Source organism: Aedes aegypti, chromosome 3, assembly GCF_002204515.2.
Source record: "Aedes aegypti strain LVP_AGWG chromosome 3, AaegL5.0 Primary Assembly, whole genome shotgun sequence".
NCBI classification, from domain to species: Eukaryota; Metazoa; Arthropoda; class Insecta; order Diptera; family Culicidae; genus Aedes; species Aedes aegypti.
Genome location: NC_035109.1, coordinates 28467928 through 28489401, shown reverse-complemented (window position 1 = coordinate 28489401; position 21474 = coordinate 28467928). Strand labels below are relative to the sequence as shown.

Here is a 21474-nt window from a genome sequence, read left to right as displayed (position 1 = left end):
ATATCGAGATATGGAGAGTCGACTGTAGTTTATATCGTAACATATATATCATGTCGGATCGTGTAGTTCATATCATATAAGAGCAATATAATGACGAACGTCACGCGGAATTTACTACGCAGAATTAAAAAAAACTGAACAACTTTGCCGAAGATAAAACCTTCAAAAAAGAGTTCCTTCTGGAAATACATATAAACGCCAGCACCACATGCTGGTTAAATTTTGAACGTATGTTCATCACTGATTCCTTATTCTCTCGAACAATTTTACCGCAGACGGCATCCTTCTTTAAGTCGGGTCTCGGGTTTTCGAATGGTTCGGGTCGGATTTGAAGGCTAGAAATTTTTTTTCGAGTACCGTAATCCGGGGTAACATTGATCTTTTTTGAATATCTCTTAAACATTTGATTTGAAAATGCATGTGTTGCAAATTTTATATTTTTAAAACAAGTACTGCCACCCATTGCTCGTGTTTATGTACTGTATTTTGTTTTCTGAAAGTTTAATGCATGTTTAAAAAAATGTTTTAAGTGAGTTTTTGATTTAGCTGATATGAGGTAACATTGATCACACCATGAAAACATCGTTCGGTAATATTGAAAATATCATTACTTACTAAAATCATGGTCCCTGAAGCCGAATATGAAGGTCAAACTCTTATAAGTCATTTACTTTTTGAGTTATTTTAAAATTAAAAACACCTTGAATTGTGGAATACGCCTAAATGTATGCAATTTCCTAAGGAAATTCTTCACGCTTGATAATAATTTGTGAATTATGTTTTATTGAACATATTTATGAAAATTTTGACAACGGAGCCGTTTTCGGCGATGTCAGTTTTAGTAACAACCGCATTTCTCTTGCTCATATCGTTTACAGAACTCATGTGAGACATGATTCTTTTATGGTGTCATCCATAATCATGAAAATCATTGTTTACAAAAGTTGAAAAATTTACGCATGAACACAACTTTATTTTCGCAGAAACCCTATTGTTTATTGGCTCATGATTAGAATAAAGAGAATCGCCGTTCATGCATTAAAAATATTTCATCAACAAATGTTGATTCGAGCTTTTTACGAAGAGGGTCATTGCGATCAATTTTACCCCGCTGATCAATGTTACCCCGGATTACGGTACGTCGGAATCGGGCTTTTAAAAATTCAGATTTAGGTAGACTTTAGTAAGAGTTATGGTAAGAGTAACAACCACAAAGCTTCCTTATGCATCAGAAACGATGAATTTATCTATTTTTAAAACTCGATCTTTTTTACAAACAATGTTTAGGTTTCGAGTCAGATTCGGATTTGAACAGCGGATTTTTTTTCAGGTTCGGGTCAAGTCTGAGTACGGGTCGGGACCGGGTTTAAAAAAAAATAAAGTAAGTCGGATACGGGTCGTGTTTGGGCTCAAAAAATGTGAAACCCCCCTCTAATAATTAACCTCTATCGGAAATACAAATCGACGTCAAATCCACCGAGTGGTCGAACAACTTTGTGGAAGACAGCATCCTTCTAAATGACCCATAACGCGGGTACGTCACAGTTTCGTGGTGCGTTATGGAGAATAGATATACCAGTGAACCCTAGTCCTGACTGCTTCATACGAAGAGAACAGGATGTTCGAGTTCTTGTTACATTTTAAACCTTGTTGAAAGTGACAAGTCTCGGTTTTCCCAGTTGCAGAGAATCATCTGACAATAATCGGGACAAGGAAAAAAATGAAGTCGAATTGAACAATTTGTTTCATAATCCTTCATTCATTTGATTCTCTTGTTTGAAGAAGTAGGGACTATGATTCTGATGCACGGACAATATCTGTGTAATTTCTACCGAAAGTCCATATCGACGCTAGCGCCACGGGGTGGTCTAGTTTTAAACTAAATTGTATCTCATTTGGAAGTCCTTATCCTCCTGACCAACTTTGCCGGAGACAGCATCCTTCTATGTGCTCGCAATCTCGAGTTATCGCATATTAGCCTCTACCGGAAGTTTATATTGACACTAGCGCCACGCGGTGGTCGAGTTCTGAACTAAATTGTATCTCATGTGGAAGTCCTTATCCTCCTGAGCAACTTTGCCGAAGACTGCATCCTTCTATGTGCTTGCAATCTCGTGTTATTGCATAATTAGCCTCTACCGGAAGTTCGTATCGACGCTAGCGCCACGCGGTGGTCGAGTTCTGAACTAAATTGTGTCTCATGTGGAAGTTCTTATCCTCATGAGCAACTTTGCCGAAGACTGCATCCTTCTATGTGCTCGCAATCTCGAGTTATCGCATAATTAGCCTCTACCGGAAGTTCATATCGACGCTAGCGCCACGCGGTGGTCGAGTTCTGAACTAAATTGTATCTCATGTGGAAGTGCTTATCCTCCTGAGCAACTTTGCTGAAGACTGCATCCTTCTATGTACTCGCAATCTCGAGTTATCGCATAATTAGCCTCTACCGGAAGTTCATATCGACGCTAGCGCCACGCGGTGGTCGAGTTCTGAACTAAATTGTGTCTCATGTGGAAGTTCTTATCCTCATGAGCAACTTTGCCGAAGACTGCATCCTTCTATGTGCTTGCAATCTCGTGTTATTGCATAATTAGCCTCTACCGGAAGTTCGTATCGACGCTAGCGCCACGCGGTGGTCGAGTTCTGAACTAAATTGTGTCTCATGTGGAAGTTCTTATCCTCATGAGCAACTTTGCCGAAGACTGCATCCTTCTATGTGCTTGCAATCTCGTGTTATTGCATAATTAGCCTCTACCGGAAGTTCGTATCGACGCTAGCGCCACGCAGTGGTCGAGTTCTGAACTAAATTGTATCTCATGTGGAAGTGCTTATCCTCCTGAGCAACTTTGCGGAAGACTGCATCCTTCTATGTACTCGCAATCTCGAGTTATCGCATAATTAGCCTCTACCGGAAGTTCATATCGACGCTAGCGCCACGCGGTGGTCGAGTTCTGAACTAAATTGTATCTCATGTGGAAGTGCTTATCCTCCTGAGCAACTTTGCTGAAGACTGCATCCTTCTATGTACTCGCAATCTCGAGTTATCGCATAATTAGCCTCTACCGGAAGTTCGTATCGACGCTAGCGCCACGCGGTGGTCGAGTTCTGAACTAAATTGTATCTTATGTGGAAGTCCTTATCCTCCTGAACAACTTTGCTGAAGACTGCATCCTTCTATGTGCTCACAATCTCGAGTTATCGCATAATTAGCCTCTACCGGAAGTTCATATCGACGCTAGCGCCACGCGGTGGTCGAGTTCTGAACTAAATTGTATCTCATAAGGAAGTTCTTATCCTCCTGAGCAACTTTGCCGAAGACTGCATCCTTTTATGTGCTCGCAATCTCGAGTTATCGCATAATTAGCCTCTACCGGAAGATCATATTGACGCTAGCGCCACGCAGTGGTCGAGTTCTGAACTAAATTGTATCTCATGTGGAAGTGCTTATCCTCCTGAGCAACTTTGCGGAAGACTGCATCCTTCTATGTACTCGCAATCTCGAGTTATCGCATAATTAGCCTCTACCGGAAGTTCATATCGACGCTAGCGCCACGCGGTGGTCGAGTTCTGAACTAAATTGTATCTCATGTGGAAGTGCTTATCCTCCTGAGCAACTTTGCTGAAGACTGCATCCTTCTATGTACTCGCAATCTCGAGTTATCGCATAATTAGCCTCTACCGGAAGTTCGTATCGACGCTAGCGCCACGCGGTGGTCGAGTTCTGAACTAAATTGTATCTTATGTGGAAGTCCTTATCCTCCTGAACAACTTTGCTGAAGACTGCATCCTTCTATGTGCTCGCAATCTCGAGTTATCGCATAATTAGCCTCTACCGGAAGTTCGTATCGACGCTAGCGCCACGCGGTGGTCGAGTTCTGAACTAAATTGTGTCTCATGTGGAAGTTCTTATCCTCATGAGCAACTTTGCCGAAGACTGCATCCTTCTATGTGCTCGCAATCTCGAGTTATCGCATAATTAGCCTCTACCGGAAGATCATATTGACGCTAGCGCCACGCAGTGGTCGAGTTCTGAACTAAATTGTATCTCATGTGGAAGTGCTTATCCTCCTGAGCAACTTTGCTGAAGACTGCATCCTTCTATGTACTCGCAATCTCGAGTTATCGCATAATTAGCCTCTACCGGAAGTTCGTATCGACGCTAGCGCCACGCGGTGGTCGAGTTCTGAACTAAATTGTATCTTATGTGGAAGTCCTTATCCTCCTGAACAACTTTGCGGAAGACTGCATCCTTCTATGTGCTCACAATCTCGAGTTATCGCATAATTAGCCTCTACCGGAAGTTCATATCGACGCTAGCGCCACGCGGTGGTCGAGTTCTGAACTAAATTGTATCTCATAAGGAAGTTCTTATCCTCCTGAGCAACTTTGCCGAAGACTGCATCCTTTTATGTGCTCGCAATCTCGAGTTATCGCATAATTAGCCTCTACCGGAAGATCATATTGACGCTAGCGCCACGCAGTGGTCGAGTTCTGAACTAAATTGTATCTCATGTGGAAGTGCTTATCCTCCTGAGCAACTTTGCGGAAGACTGCATCCTTCTATGTACTCGCAATCTCGAGTTATCGCATAATTAGCCTCTACCGGAAGTTCATATCGACGCTAGCGCCACGCGGTGGTCGAGTTCTGAACTAAATTGTATCTCATGTGGAAGTGCTTATCCTCCTGAGCAACTTTGCTGAAGACTGCATCCTTCTATGTGCTCGCAATCTCGAGTTATCGCATAATTAGCCTCTACCGGAAGTTCGTATCGACGCTAGCGCCACGCGGTGGTCAAGTTCTGAACTAAATTGTATCCCATGTGGAAGTTCTTGGTCCCCGAAGCAAGTTTGCTGAAGACAGTACATTCCTATATGGCCTGCATCTTATACAATTTGGTGATGACTGCAGATTTCTGGACTGAGTGTACTGAAATTCCACGTGGCCAACATGGTCCCCTTCGTAGCCGATTCCCGGTGGCCACTGGGTCCGGAACCGGTATTCAAGGTAGTGATCAGAATCTTGAGGAGTATATCTTTCGAATGCGGCATAAATTTCATTATTCGGTTGATATTTCGCCGATTTATAGGGGTATACATTTCTGGGTCATAATGACCCCAGTATCTTATTAAGTTGTTTTTCTTAACATCCGCGGAAGGTTAACACAATTCTGGCAGCTACTGTGGACAAACAGACTCAATACTTAGAATAAATCGCGATTAAAATCAAATTCGAGAGAAAATGTAAATGTGTGTTTGTCCGATGTGCTACCGTGTATAGACGTCGAACAAAAACTAAGCAAGCGCTGCGTGTGATGGATTGACCACCTACAATATATTTGAATCAACCGTTAAAAAGGTGGTCGATGGACAATGATGAGAGTGTTACGTCTGTTTGTCTTTGAATTTATGTCAAATTAGTTGAAATCTCAAGCTTGACGTTTACTTCGCGACAAAAATACACTTGAAATTCCATTTTTACACAAAATTCGCTTATCTCATAGTCTATATACAGAGAGTTGCGCAAAGAGGCTTTTTTGAATGCTTGTTCTTCTTCGTCTTCGAAAATAGCCCCTATCTGTTTTGCTGGTCTGCTCGATAGGTTTGACAGTTCGATAGGTAGTTTTGGTTTCACTCTTCGCGAAACTCTTCATTCATAGACTCTGGCTTATCTTAAATTTTAAAAGTTACACGTAAATCAAAATTCACTGAAAATTGTGTGCAACAATTTTTATTGTAGTCTTTTTTTTTTTCATTACTAGCAAAATTTGGACACGTCCCAAGGAGCTGAAGTTTTTGCAAAAGCATCCGCGCAACATATGCAAAACACCATGGTGCTAGAAAATGTTTTCGTTGTTACATGGTACAAAAAGTACAACCCAACTTTATTGCAACTAGATTGAAGCAAACAAACTTCTGACTACCATACAGGTAGTTTAGTGCAACTTTCCGCGTAACAGAGATAATTTTGAGTTATGGGCATTGAAAGGCAACTTGAATGTATTGAACTCAAGTTGCGGATACTTTAAATGAAAGATATTAGGAACACAACATAAAATTCGGCATTTTGGTATAAGTTGCAAGAGTTTGTTTGAAAAGTTACTGAACACATTTTGATAAACTTTCCACTTTCAATCTACATCAACACTCAGATTGTCTCTTTTTCATGTACTCGATTTCATACTCGGTAAGTAGGCCTTGACCGGGTTAAACGGTTTTTTCTTCGCTTGTCAATTTTTTTCATCTTTTTCAGATTCCAATTACGACCGAGGCTTTGATTGATCGATTTTGTGGACTTACGTAGTAGATTCGATTCAAGAGTTGCTGCTTACTTGGATTATTTGATTCAAGAGTTGCTGTTCGCTGGGATTGATTGATTCAAGAATTGTAGTTCATTCAATATTCCCAAGTTTTTCACCGTTCATCAAGTTCGTTGTTATTTGCGTTGCTGTTTCGTTTATTTAAAGACAGCTAAGTATATTTTTTATTTATTTCTCTTTCTCTTACTCCTGCTCCAAAGAATAATTCTGACCTTTTTTCCATTGATGAGTTTCCATTATGGAAACGGATGAGGGAGAGGGGGGATCCAAAGAAAATGTTCAGATTAATGAATCCTCTTCATTGAACAAACCTTTTCGAGTGAAGGTTTATCCGTCCAGTTTTCCTGGACCATTTGTAGTCTTTTTCCGAAAAAAAGAAAAACCCATTAATGTTCTTTTGATCTCATCTGAGATTTATAAATTGTACAAATCAGTGAAAGAAATTAAAAAAATTTCACTTGATAAGTTACGAGTAATTTTTGGATCCAGAGATGAAGCCAACACTCTTCTGGAATCTAAATTGTTTTTCAATTCCTATCGCGTTTATGCTCCTTATGATGCTTGCGAAATCAATGGAATTATTTATGACGAATCTTTAGACTGCGAAGATATCAGATCTCATGGTTCAGGAATTTTTAAGAACAAATCCATTTCCCCTGTTAAGGTTTTGGATTGTGTTCGATTATCAAAATTATTATTTGTTGGGAATGACTCGAAGTATGTTCATTCAAACTGCATCAAAATTACGTTCTCTGGTTCCGTTCTTCCAGATTACGTAATGGTTGATAATGTCAAATTTCGCGTGAGACTTTATTATCCAAAGCTCATGCATTGTAACAAATGTCTTCTTTTTGGGCACACTTCTAGTTTTTGCTCCAACAAACAGAAGTGTTCGAAATGTGGGGAACCTCATGCATCTTCTGAATGTAACAAAACATCAGATTTATGTATTTATTGTAAACAAAAGCACAATTCATTGAAAGAATGTGTTGTTTACATTGATCATCAATCAAAATTCAATCAAAAAGTTAAACATAAAAATCTTTTGTCTTATGCTGAAATCATGAAATCATCTGATAATTTTTCAGCTCCCAATACATTTGAGATTTTGCCAGATGATGATGGCATTGAATCATCAGAAAATTTAAATTATTTTGCTTATAAACCTCCCAGCAAAAGAAAAAGAATTTCAAACAAATCTATTAACGCTCATAATAATGTATCTGAACCTCAACCTCAACATCTTATAATGTAAATTTCCCTCCCCTCAGTGCATCAGTTCCTTCTAATAATATTCCCGGCTTCCAAAGAATTGACGCTGAACAAACATCCAACAGAAACAATCAAAAATCCAACAATACTACTAGTGATAAAGAAAATGAAAATTCTCATAATTCAATTTTGAAAATTTTAGAAGAAATTGTAGAATTTTTGGGATTAAGTGATTTTTGGAAAAAAATCATTAAATTTATTTCTGGCTACCCTTTTAGATAAATTGAATTCGTTTGTACCCCTCTTTTCTTCTCTATTCTCGTTTTAATGGCTTCGATCAATTCCAATAAATTGCATATTTTACAATGGAATTGTCGAAGTATTGTTCCTAAAATTGATAGATTGAAAGTATTACTAACCAATTTTGATGTAGATGTGTTCTGTTTAAATGAAACTTGGTTAGGAACAGCTAATTTTTTTCGTATTCCAAAATTCAATGTAATTCGGAAAGATAGAGATTCATCATTTGGAGGTGTTTTAATTGGAATTCGTGATAATATTGAATTCAAATATTTGGATATTTCTATTCAAACGCAGCTAGAATATGTTGCAGTTTCTATCAAAAAGGGTAGATTTGAGTTTTCAATTATTTGTTTTTATATTCCTCCAAATGCAAGTTTTTCTTTGTCACAAATTAAAAGTGTTTTAAATGAAGTTCCTGCTCCGTTTTATATTTTAGGAGATTTCAATGCACATAATTTTGCCTGGGGTAGTGAAAAGACTGATGGTAGAGGTTCTTTGATTATGGATTTGATTGATGATTTAAATTTAAATATTCTCAATGATGGATCGATTACAAGGATTGCTGTACCTCCAAGTAATCATTCATGTATTGATTTATCTTTGTGTTCAAATAATTTATCAATGCAATCCTCTTGGAAAACCATTGATGATCCAAATGGTAGTGATCATCTACCTATTTTAATTGATATACATACTTCTGAACAAAATGAAATTTTTAATGAACCATGTGCTCCTGATCTTTGTAAAAATGTTAATTGGGTGAAATTTTCAGACCTGATTTCTATTTCATTGATTAATGTTATAAATTCAGATTCTCCAGTTGACAATTACGACAATTTTTCAAAATTGTTAATTGATTGTTTGCAAAAATCTCAATATAATAAATTAACTAACGGTACTGTTAGAAAAAATCGGCCATCTTTTTGGTGGGATCATGAGTGTTCCGTTTCATTAATAAACAAATCAGAAGCCTTTAAATTATTTCGCAGATCTGGCTCCAGAAATCATTATTTTTTATATTGTAAAGCTGAAGCTCAATTCATAAGGCTTACTAAATTCAAAAAGAGAAATTATTGGAAAAATTTTGTTGAAAATTTAGACAGTGAAACTTCGCTATCCACTTTGTGGTCCGTAGCACGTAATTTAAGAAATTATAATTCTTCTATTCCTCCTATTTTAGAATATTCGGACAAATGGATTGATGATTTTTCGACAAAAATATGTCCTGATTTCGTTCCTCCGTTCATTAATTTTAAAACAACATCATTCAATTATTATCCTGAACTTTGTGATCCATTTTCATTGGCCGAATTAAACATGGCTTTATCAATAACCAAAAATACTACTCCGGGTATTGACAACATTAAATTCATTGTTCTCAAGAATTTACCAGAGGAAGCAAAAATGCATTTACTTTCGATTTATAACTCCTTCTTATGTCAAAATATTATCCCTCTTGAATGGCGTTTCATCAAAGTTATTAGTATTGTCAAGCCTGGTAAAGATCCCTCATTCGCTGATAGTAGAAGACCTATCAGTTTATTGTCATGTTTGCGTAAATTATTAGAACGTATGATTTTGAATCGCCTTGAATTGTGGGCTGAGGACAACAATATTTTTTCATCTTCTCAATTTGGATTTAGAAGAGGTCGTGGCACCCGTGACTGTATTGCGCTTTTGACTTCACAAATTCAACTTTCATTCAATAAAAAACAGGATGTTATTTCAACTTTCCTTGATGTTTCTGGAGCTTATGATTCTGTTTTAATTGATTTATTGTATAATAAAATGCATAATTTGAAAATTCCAAACTTGATTTCAAATTTTTTATGTAATTTATTTTCTTTCAAAATTATGAAATTTTATCATGATGGAATGTCCAAACAAATTCGTTATAGTTATTTTGGTCTTCCACAGGGATCTTGTCTAAGTCCTTTCTTGTACAATTTATTTACAAGTGACATTGCTTCCATTATTCCTAATGGATGTTATTTATTACAATTTGCTGATAATAATGTTATTTCAATCAGTGGCAAAAACAGAGAGATCATAAGACATTTTATGCAATGTGCTTTAGATAATATTGATATGTGGGCTCATGAAAATGGTTTTTCTTTCTCAGTTCAAAAAACGAAATATATTGTTTTCTCAAGAAAACATTCTTCTACAATTATAAACTTATATCTTAATGGCCTTGAAATTGAAAAAGTTGATATATACAAATATCTTGGCATATGGTTTGATTATAAATTAAATTGGAACACTCACATTACATTTATCCAAAAAGTTTGTGCCAAAAGAATTAATTTTCTTCGTACAATTACAGGTACTTGGTGGGGAGCGAATCCTTCTGATTTAATAACACTTTATAAAACGACTATTCGTTCAGTTATGGAATATGGTTGTTTTTCATTTGGTAGTGCTGTACAAACATATTTTGTCAAACTTGAAAAAATACAACTTCGTTGCTTGAGAATTTGTTTAAAGCTTATGAATTCAACACATACTCAATCAATTGAAGTTCTTGCCGGAGTAGTGCCACTTAAGATTCGCTTTCAAGAATTAAATTGCAAATTTGTGATGAATTGTTTCTCAAACAATCATCCTATTATCAATATTTTGAAATCGTTATTTGAAATTAATCCTTCGAGCAGAATATTAGATTCCTTCATTCATTGCTCTAATGAACAAATTGAAACAATTCCTTTAAATGCTTTTTATAATTCAAAAATTACAATTCACTCATACCAACCTATCATTGACTTCACCTTGTTGCATGAATTGAAACAAGTTCCAAAAATTCTACATTCTCATTTTGCGAATTTTTTATTTGAGCGTAAATTTATTGAAGTCACACCTGCGCAAATTTATTATACGGATGGTTCTTTGATTCAAGATGTTGCGGGATTTGGTGTATACAATTTATTGTCGGGTCATTTTTTTAAATTACAATCTCCTTGTTCCATTTTTTCGGCAGAACTGGTTGCTCTATTTTTTGCGTGCAACTTGATCAAAGATTGTACACCAAATATTTATTTCATTTGTTCTGATAGTTTAAGCTGTCTACAGGCATTGGATACGATAAATTTCAATTTTAAAAACTCATCATATTATATTTATGATGAAAACATTGTTATTTGATCTTAGTTCTAAGGGATTTATTATTAAATTTGTATGGGTTCCTGCTCATTGTAAGATTTATGGAAATGAACAGGCGGATTCATTAGCTAAATTTGGCGTTCATCGGGGAATAACCTACAATCGTCACATATTACCATTTGAATATTATCCAAAACTGAAAGTAAAATCTCTTTTGGATTGGCAAATTTGTTGGAACTCTAGCGATAAAGGGCGATGGTGTCATTCTATTTGCCCAAAAGTTAGTAATTATCCATGGTTCAAAAATATATCAGCAAGTAGAAATTTCATTTGCTCTTTTTCAAGGTTGATGTCAAATCATTATATTTGTAACAGCCATTTGTATCGAATCAACATCAAAGATTCTAATCTATGCGATTGTGGAGAATCTTATGAGGATATTGATCATATTGTATTTCAATGTCGCAAATTCATTTCACCGAGGAAAAAATTAATCAACAGCGTAATAAATTTGAATCATCCTATTCCCATATCTGTTCGTGACATACTTGGTACTAAATGCTATCCCGTATTGAAAATTTTATTTGAGTTTCTAAAAGAGATCTCATATTTTGTTTGATACTTGTTGTTGTTTTTTATACATTTATTTTCAGATGTCAAGAATGATTCGATTCTGATGGACCCTCTCCCTCGCCGACTTTTGATGATACTCTTCACTTAATATCGGATTGATGTTCATATTCCACGATTATGGCTCTGTTATGGTCTGTTGCCGTGTGAGCCTCTAGTTTTAAGTTTGATTTGTAACGTTTCTTGAAAAGATAAAGAGGTTTTGTGCCTCTTTGAGAAAGATTTCAAAAAAGAAATCACTCAAAGGGGTTTTTCCCTCTTTCAAAATTTTTTGTTAAAATAAATAAATAAATAAATAAATGTACTCGAATTGTGGTATAGAACTGAGAATCTTATTCTGAAGTTCGTGCTTCTTTTATAGGCAAAATGTACAAGAAGCCTATACAGTACGCAAAAGCTAAACATTATAAAAGATTGTTCACAAACATGACCTCTACGTACATTTTTATAATAAAGGTATTTTGGGTAATGTGCACCCCCGCGGTGAAACGACTTTCTAGTGATTCTTTGAATATTTTGGGAAAATTAAGACACTTTAGTGGAGTATTTCTTGACGAATTGTATGTTGGGAGTTCTTGCTATCAGTTCCTGCTAAAAAATTGTTCCCAACTACTTCGCAAACATCCTGAAAAGCAAAGAGGATTATTTTACCACAATGGTGTGTATTACTCCAGCGCTTACTGTTACATTGCGTTCGAAAGGAAGGGAATGTTGACGTGCTTCTTATTTTAACGAAGCCGTTGAGTCCTCTGCACTTCCACAAGAAAACACTGGAAGTTTGGATATGGGATAGGGTTCGCTTTGGTAAACTATAAATGTATAATTTGAAATACTATGAACTTATACTCTTTTCGTATACATAAATCTTTTAAACGTTTTAACAAATCAAACACTACCGACCCACCTTTCATTCTTTTCACTCGCACAACGCGAACCGGACCCAATTGATACGCATTCCGTCGTTCACCCACAATCTGAAGAAACATTCTCTAAAGAAAAGTTTAAGTACACATAAAAAACCCTTTAGTTACAGAAATTTATGGAAAAATCTCTTGGATGGATGGATTCGTACCGAAATTTCATTACAGAATCAGAGTATTTCCTGTAAAAAATTTGTGGTGTGGTTGGTGTTGGTGTTATCTTGGTGTGGTTTTCTATTGAAGAAGTACCACACATTCATGGAAACATTTATGAACAAATATCAAGGGTGATATATTGAATGCGCGTGAAGCAGCTCACCTTAGAAAAGTCTCTCTTGAAACTACTCTTAAAAAACAAAATGCTGAAAAACTAATATCATAAGGCCTGTTCATTTAAGAAAGTGGACACGTGTTTTTTACAGTAAACTGTTTATTTTCGCACAAATTCATGAGTTTACCTAAAATACATGGAAATCAACGTAATTTCGACCAAATTCACATAAATTTGAACATTTATTGAGCATTGCTGGAGAATGCTCTTACTTTTCTCATTATACCTCCCATAAGGTTCTGCACAACTTTTTTCGGAACTTTTCGTTGTGCTGCTGTTCGTTGTGACCACATTTTCTTGAAAAAATCGATGGAGCTTGCTTCTCTTCCATCCTTCTTAAGATGTCGTTTGATTATTGCCCCATATGTTTCAATGGGGCGTAGTTCTGAGCAATTTGATGGATTCGATCATTTTTCTACAAATTCGACTTTTTCCTTCTTGAGCATCTCCAAAGTAGCTGAAGCATAGTGAGCCGATGCTAAGTCTGGCAAAAACAATTGAGGCATGGTATGCTTTCAGTAGATGGGCAGAAGCAATTTTTAAATGCATTCAGTTCTGTAATTTTCGCTGTTGATTGAACCCGTCGTGAAATATGTAGTATTTTCATACTGCAGGAGCAAATTGCTTGCCATACCAAATCATTTTTCCCAAATATTTCTGTTGGGATGTATTGTACGTCGTCAGGAATATCTGTTTTGGCCAAAGCGTTGAAAAAATTCAATTTGGACACTTCGCGATTTTAGCCAAATCTCGGAACGACAGTTTTTCTGTACACCATTTGTGCAGAAAAAAAATTGCGAGTCGCCATGTCAATTCGACCCATCGCTTGGAATTTATATTTTTTTTTATGTCAACTTTTGTCTGCTGTCAAAATAAACACTTGGGTACACACTGAAACAAAATTTTATTTGTTTTTATGGAATTTTCACACCAAAATGTTAATATTTAGGTGTCCACTTACTTAAATGAACAGTCCTTAATCGCAGCGGTAAACGTGCAGCTTTTCAGTAAGACCATGTGTATGTGTAGCTGATTTAAGCATCTATTTTGTTAGAATTTGCATTTGATTTACCAGGACTATAGTATTGTTGTGCTTTTTATTGGCTGACATTGTGAAATGCAAAATTGGATAATTGTCGAAGACAATATGTCAGTAAACAATTTTAGAACTACTCAAATAAAAAGTTGAGAAGCAGCCTCAATCCCGGTAGAAACGGTAATGTCAGATTAAGGAAATTCTTGTACGGGTTCTTCTAGAAATCATCCCAAAAATTTCTGAATGAATACTGGTAATCTCTTCGGAGAATTTTTCCACACTGACACCTAACTACGTCAGTGTAATTGCGTGGTTCCTAAACTACTGCTACCACTCTGAAGACTGGACGGGGAAAACTTTTTCAAATAGTGCTCCACTATTGTCCACGCAGTTGCAGGTTGCAGTGGGTCAGCAGGATGGAAAAGGGTTATTCGGGTCAAGATTGCAACGCTGTCCAGATAGCAGCTTCTCTTACTTCCAAAAAGAACCATCGTGGCAACAAAGTGTTCACGTTTGATGGAACTATCACCAGCAGATGTTTCGATACGGAAGCGCCAAATTTGAGTCATAGTTTTTATGGACGCGATTCAGAGTCCAATGGAAATAAGGTAAGTGTCGTTCAAATGCGCTCTGCGATTCCCCGCACAGGAATCCAGTTTTCGGTGCAATGCACAATACTGGCAAAACGAAGTTAGCAAGAAAGAATGATCACGTTTCCGGGTTTTTCTTAGAAGCTTCTGCACCATGATACCAAATGGAACCACCAGCATTGGACAGTGCTGATATGCTTTTTTATTTTTACTTCCTTTTTAAAGCTTCGACAGAATCGTGTCCTTTTGTGAAGGCACCCGTTGGGTAAATTGTGTTGAATTCATTGCAATTGTAATGACTCAGTTTGAAATTGAATTGTGCATAATCAAACTTCTATCGTACTTTGTTTTCAGATATCTACAAATCATATGCACTTTTCCAACATTGAGTAATTGACTTATCACTTATCTGCCACAGCATCCACCGTTAATTACTACCGTCTTTTTTTTGCATTCTTTCTTTCGCAGATAAGCCGGATCGGATAACGTCCCATTCCCGTTTCCTGGTGGAGTCAAGAAGAGCAGTGAGCAACCATGCGGATAGTGTCGCTTTGGACCCTGGTGACATTGTCGTCGCTTTGTTCGGCCGCCGACATCCTAATGATCACGATGGGTGGCACAAAGTCGCACAAGATTCCATTCTGGGAGCTGGCCAAAGGCCTGATACCGAGGTAAGTTGGACGGATTATCGCTTGGGCAGATGTTGTTCGTTACAGTTCACCTTCTTGTGACATTGCTACTAGATTTCCCATATTAAATAGCATGTGCCTTCTTCGTTATATTACTCTTCGAGAGAAAACTATGGAACGTGGCGTAGAGGTTCTGCTTAATGAGTTAATTTTGTTTCATAAGGATTTTTTTTAATTTCTATTGTTTTATTGCATTTACCGTATGCCGATCAGCATCGGAAAATTACAAAGCTTCTACCAGGAATTCCTTGCAGGATTCCGTCGAGAATCTTACCAAGGATGCTTGCTAGATTTTCTTCAAAGAAACATACTGGAATACCTACAAGGATTTCTTCAAGAACACCTCGATGGCTTCTTGAAATGATTGCTTAAAAGTTTCCTTTGAAAATTTCTATATTTTTCATGAGCTGCTTCAGAGATTCCCCTTAAATGCCGCATCGTTACAAATTTCATATTCAGTGATTTCTTCATAAATTTCCTTAAGAATCATTCTAAGAATTCTTCTGGGTCATTATTTAGTAAATATTTCAAAAATTTCTTATGGAATTTTTCTATGAGTTAGAGTCAGATTTTCTGATAGGAGGTTTTCTAGAATGATTCAAGAAGCATTCCTTACAAAAATGACGGAAAGAACTCGTTAAGGTATTGGTCTATACTTTTCTGCATTTTTTTTTTTACCTCAGTAAAAAATTAGTCTTCTGTACACAATTTTACCAGAAATCATTCGAAGATTTTATTCACAGACCGTATATCTTGAGAGTAATCCGTCAAAAATCTATTATGAAACAAGGATTTTTCAAGTTATTTTAAAGAGCATCCATTCAGGAATTCTTCGAAGAATACGTCAAAGAATTCAACAAGAGACAGTTCCACGTGTTTCTCAGAAATTCATCCTGGGATTCTTCTAGATGTTTTGCTATCGATTCTTCAAGGATTCCATCAATAGTTACATCCAGAAATCGTTCCTCGTAGTACCTCGAATTTATCCAATGAGTCGTCAGTAATATCTCAAGGTATATTTTGGGAATGTATCTTAATAATGCAACCAGAACTTTCTTCAAAACACAAGAGGTATCTACATGCATTGTTGTGGGACGTTTCGGGAATTCTTCCTCATTTCATTAGAACCTGCTCATACATTTCCACTCGAGTTCAGCCAGAAGATAAATCCAGGGTTAGGAATTATTTATTTCTAGGAATCAGAGTTTTTCTGTCTTTTATTCCTTGTTAAATTCGTACTGTTTTTTCCTTAAATCCTTTTTTTTTTAATTACTCCTGATCATTCTCTTGATATTCATGAACAACTCCGTAATTCACATCAAACTCAATTCTTTGTTATCATTCTGAAAAATTCCCCCGAAACTGCTAATATTATCGGAGGATTCGTACACGAATTGATGCAGGAAATTTTCAAGGATTTGATAAAGAATTTCAATTGGAATATCTCAAGCATTGCATTGCTTTAGGAATGATTCCCTAGCAAATTGCTTAAAGGATTATTTAAAGTAATTTGCCTTTAATAATTTTTGAATTCTTTTGGGCAGATTTCCCCCAGACAAAACAACTTTTCTGCTACTTCAAAGCAAATACAGAATTCCACCAGGATTTTTGTAGGAACTTTCGAGCCATCTTTCCCGGATGATTCTAGGAATTTATTCAAGTATTACTTAGAATGAATCTGTGATGATTCCTACAGAATTGTTTTCAGGAAATTCTTTGGAACTCCAACAGAGATTTTTCCAAAAATTAAATGTAATAGTTCTCCCTGAAGTACACTTATGTGTTCCCTCGGAAAAAAATAATTAAATAATTCAACCAAAAGTACCTCAATTGCAATGATTTGTCCAGGAAAAAACCTTGTTGTTTTCCTAGTAAAGAGTATGATCATTTTTTCTCAAAATTTTCAAATAGGGAATCTTTCAAAGATACATGGAGTAGGAATAGTTTCAGTCTTTTTTTTCAGGACATCATCTGATGCCTTCTTCAAGGTTGATTATCATTTATTTATGAACTCGAAAGAAGTTTTCAGAATGTTGCTTTTTGTTTTCCATAGCAAAGCCTTCTATTTATTTTCGGAGTATTCTTGGCAAAATTTATGTAGAAATTTCTGATTAAAATTACAGTATTCCAGATTTTCAGATTTTTTATAATACTCAAAGAAATTATTAAACTAATTTCTGACAGTTGTATGGAAATTTGCTTGATATATTTAATGGAAACTTTATGGAAGAGTCCAAGAAAAATTGCCAGGAGTAATGTCTAAGAATATTTTGAGGATATCTTTAGAAAAATGATAAACGGTCCGTATTGTGACAGCACATTTTTTCCGGAAGATTTTATTTTGTGATTTACGAACTATTTGTTTGATCGGAACATCTTTTAAGTGCGATTCCGGGAGATTGACTTTAGGTGTCAAAAAGCACTGTGCATTAATAAGATTGAAGAAAAAGTGCGAAGTGATGATTGTCGGAGAAGTATGTTCCACACGGCGTTATCTTCCAGGAGCATTTGGTGAGTTTGTTCCTTTATGAACGGGATTACATACGTGGTTAAGAACGGAAAGTTTCCGGATTCAGATTCCGGTTTTATTTATCGGTTTTATAGGATTTCGTGTATGCTTGAATAACTACCGGTAGGAAAAACTAAAATCAAATTCTGAAAAAAATCTCTACAATAATCCCTAGAGTAATTCGTGGAAGAATTTCTGCACGATTAATAAGAGGAACTGTATCAAGTCCTTATATCTGTTTCAAATTATCAGCTAGGCTGCCGGTCAATGGGAACTAAATACACTCTACTATCTAAATTAATTAGAGTGAAACTAAAAGGTACAATACCCAAATCTACTCTCTTGATCCTCTTTGTTGAGATTCAGCGCAGAGGGTTTGAATATACGTAGAAGTGTTCGTTATGTTTGGTCTTTTTCATTATCTTACTTAATAACTGAAAAAGAAGTTAACTTTAGTCTTGCCTTTCCTGTCACCTAGTTTTCAACAAAGAGAGTTTTAGCAGGATATCATCGCTATTTTCACGCTGGTAACTCAAATAATCCAAATCAATGTTCAATATAGTTTGAATTGCCAGCTTATCAATATTCCTCAAACGAAAACTTCCAATGATGCACAAATTTAATAACTTGAAGACATTTCAAGATTGTGTCTGGTATTGGAGACTAGTTCGTTAAGCAGAATGGATCATTAGGCCGAAACTTTCGAAACTTTACCGAAACCAGAAAGTTTTCCTTCTTTAATAATAGTTTTCTTTCTTAGTTTTCAACTCATTTGGCTGAATGTGCTACTTTTTCCAGAATGTCAATTCCCCGAATTTCCACGAATGCCAGTTCCCCCGAATGCCAGTTTCCTGAATACCCCGTTTCGCCGAATTCGAATATCCCATTTCCTCTAAAAGTTTTCGGTAGTCAGAAATTCAGTAACTTCATACATTCCAGGGTGGTACACGAACCTACTTTGTTTAATTTGCGGTTCTAGCAAGATTCGCCGTATTTAGTCAATAATGGCAATATATCAACTTCTTTCGATTGGTTGTCGTTCTAACTAGTAAACTACGCTTTCACTGAGAACTATTCTGAGCCTTTTTTGAACTGCATCAAATTTTGGGGAAGTGGCATTCGGGGAACTAGTGTTCGGTGAAAATTAGCACAATCCATTCGGCCTAATGTCATGTTCGGCTTAATGACCTATTCGACCTAACGTACTTCGGCTTAACGATTTTCGACCTAGAACACTCGGCCTAATGACCCATATCAGCAAAATACAATATAGAAATTCATATCAATATTAACAATTTTTTCAGTGATCAGTGATGGGTAAAAGATTGCATAAACCTAGGCTTAGGTGTCCGGTACCAGATAATTCATTCATGTGTTGCTCCAGGGATTTTTACGGAAATACTTGTTAGTGTTTGGCAATTTAAATCAATACACCAAAAATTTTGCAGATTTTTTTCAGTAGTTTCTCTTCTAATACTTCCAAGAATATCATCATAATTGATTACAAAAGTTTCACCAAAATTTTTTTAAAACAATAAGTTTTTCAAAATCTATCTCCAGGGATTCCTCTGAGAACCTTTGCAGGTATTTCATCAGTAATTTCGCTACGGGGTCTTTGATGAATTTCAAGATTTCCTTTGGAGATTATTACAAATTAATTGAAACTTTCTTATTATAAATCAAAAAGTTTCTCCATGAATTCGAACAGGTTTATATTTAGAAACTTTTTCCAAGATATTAATTTCTAGTTTTCCTTAAGAATTTGGTTCGAGAAATTCTCCAATAATTTCTTCAATAATTCCTTCACTGATTTTTCTCCGAATTTCTCTATGTATTTTTCCAACAAATTTCATCAATATTTTATGAAACTTCCACTGTGATTTATTGGAGGAAATGCTTCAAATTTTTCCAGGATTTCTGAATGGCATTTGCAAATATGCCTTCATGAATTACTCCAAGAGATACTTCCATAAATAGGCTTCTCCAAAAATTTCTTCCCGAATCACTGCAAGAATACCCTAAGAATTCATTCAGGAATTTAGGTTACAAGATTTCTATATTTACAAGATTCCTAGACTTACTTCCGTCAAAAACTATAACTAAACTTTTCTTCTGACAACAAATTTTTTATCACAAAAAATAAATCCCTTTTTATTATTTTTCTTTTTAATTTTATTGTTGCACCATTTTGCGCAAGTTCTCCGAAAACGAAGAATTTGTATTGATTTTTATCATTGGCCATCTGGCTCCGGATGTATTCCGAATTTCCTTAAGGATCGACTCTTTGCGGCCTCTGGACAATACCTAAGACAAGACGTGTCAAGTCAAAGTACGAAATTGAAATCAATTGCCTGCCAAAAAAGACCACTTTCATTGGTCGTTTTGGCAAATCCTACTATTACATCGTTGAGTTGGATTACAGCCCGGCAGTGTTGCTAGTTTATAAATTATAGTTTCAATCAAAAGTTTGCAAATTTTTCATGAAATCTTTTTGTTCCAAATCTATTTATACTAGATGTTAAGTTTACCGCAAGTGCTCCTATGATGCTAGAATTGAAAAAAAAAATCTAAGAGAGAGAAGACAATAATGAAAATTGTGTCAATTTTCTCTACAAATATCGCAGGTTTTGAATATAAAACTGATTTTTTAATAATGTTGGCATCCACTATGGCACTAAATGAATGAAGCGTGCAAGAAACAACCAAATTTTGAGCCTTGATATATGAATTTGTTCACAAGATTTACAGGATACTGGTAGCACTGATCTTTATATCGTAACACTGACTGAAAAACAACTGGGCAGTCGTACTTGAGCTGTCACGTGCTTTCCTAGGACAATACCCACGTTAATATCTCAGGCAACATAATTTTTCTCACATTCGATTATTCGTTTTTCAAAACCATACTTCCATGAGAATCTGTTGTAAAAATGTATAACAAATTAGTTCGAGTGTTTTTGAGTGTCGAACATTTATATTTGGGGTACCACTCTGACCGTATAAAGATCTTCAAACTTCAAAAACCATCGCTTTCTAATTTTCAGAATCCTTGGAAACAGCGGACCCGATTTGTACGATTTTTTAACGCATGCTCCTAAATCCTGTCATTGTATAACTCATATATAATTTAATTTTATTTTTCGAATAAATTGGCCAAAACAAAATGACGGTCCAGAAAATTTTGTATGGAAAGTGTCAGATCCCCAAGAAACGTCATGACCAGTGATCATAATCGACACCGATTACATAGAAGAAGATTTTTTTAGAACTTATGTGGTGCAAAAATATCAGGAAACAAAACAAGACATCACCAACCAAATAATTGTATGCTGTAAAAATTTAAGCAAAATAATTGAAAAATGCTTTACCTTTCAGTTTCTATGGACTAAACTTCATTGCACTAGCCTAGGTTCGCGTTGTGCGAGATGCGGAATGCATTCAGTCGAGCATGTATTGTCAACTGGTGAGCTTGTTTCATGCCTATAATAACACATTGAAATCGTGGAAACTATACGTTCATGAAATTTTCTATCAAAATATTAATGATTCGTCACAACAAGTGTTGACGTAAACCCTTATTCCTGTCTTAGGGGGATTAAGAGCATACTAGATACATCAAGCTAATGCTAAGTTTATGTCCATTAAACGACAATACTTTCCTGTTACCTTCGATTAGTTTTCAAACTTGATATTAGTACGATGTGCTGCATTCACTCATGGTGACGAAAATGTCATCAAATTTCATAAAAACGAGATAGAAAATTTAAAAGCAAGACTGGTAAAAAGTATCAGAGCAAAATGGACACTTGCGCGGCATTTAGTGAATACATTTTTGTAA

At 35.9% G+C, this 21474-nt stretch overlaps 1 protein-coding gene across 1 annotated transcript in view; it reads left to right on the top strand.

Annotated features, from left to right (window-relative positions):
• Positions 1–21474, top strand: part of LOC5566412 (2-hydroxyacylsphingosine 1-beta-galactosyltransferase) — a 331598-nt gene that overhangs the window by 191302 nt on the left and 118822 nt on the right. Inside the window, exon 3 of the mRNA XM_021850614.1 lies at positions 14907–15109. Within this exon, the coding sequence (XP_021706306.1) occupies positions 14973–15109 (137 nt within the window). The 5' untranslated portion in view covers positions 14907–14972. The remainder of the gene's footprint in view (positions 1–14906; positions 15110–21474) is intronic.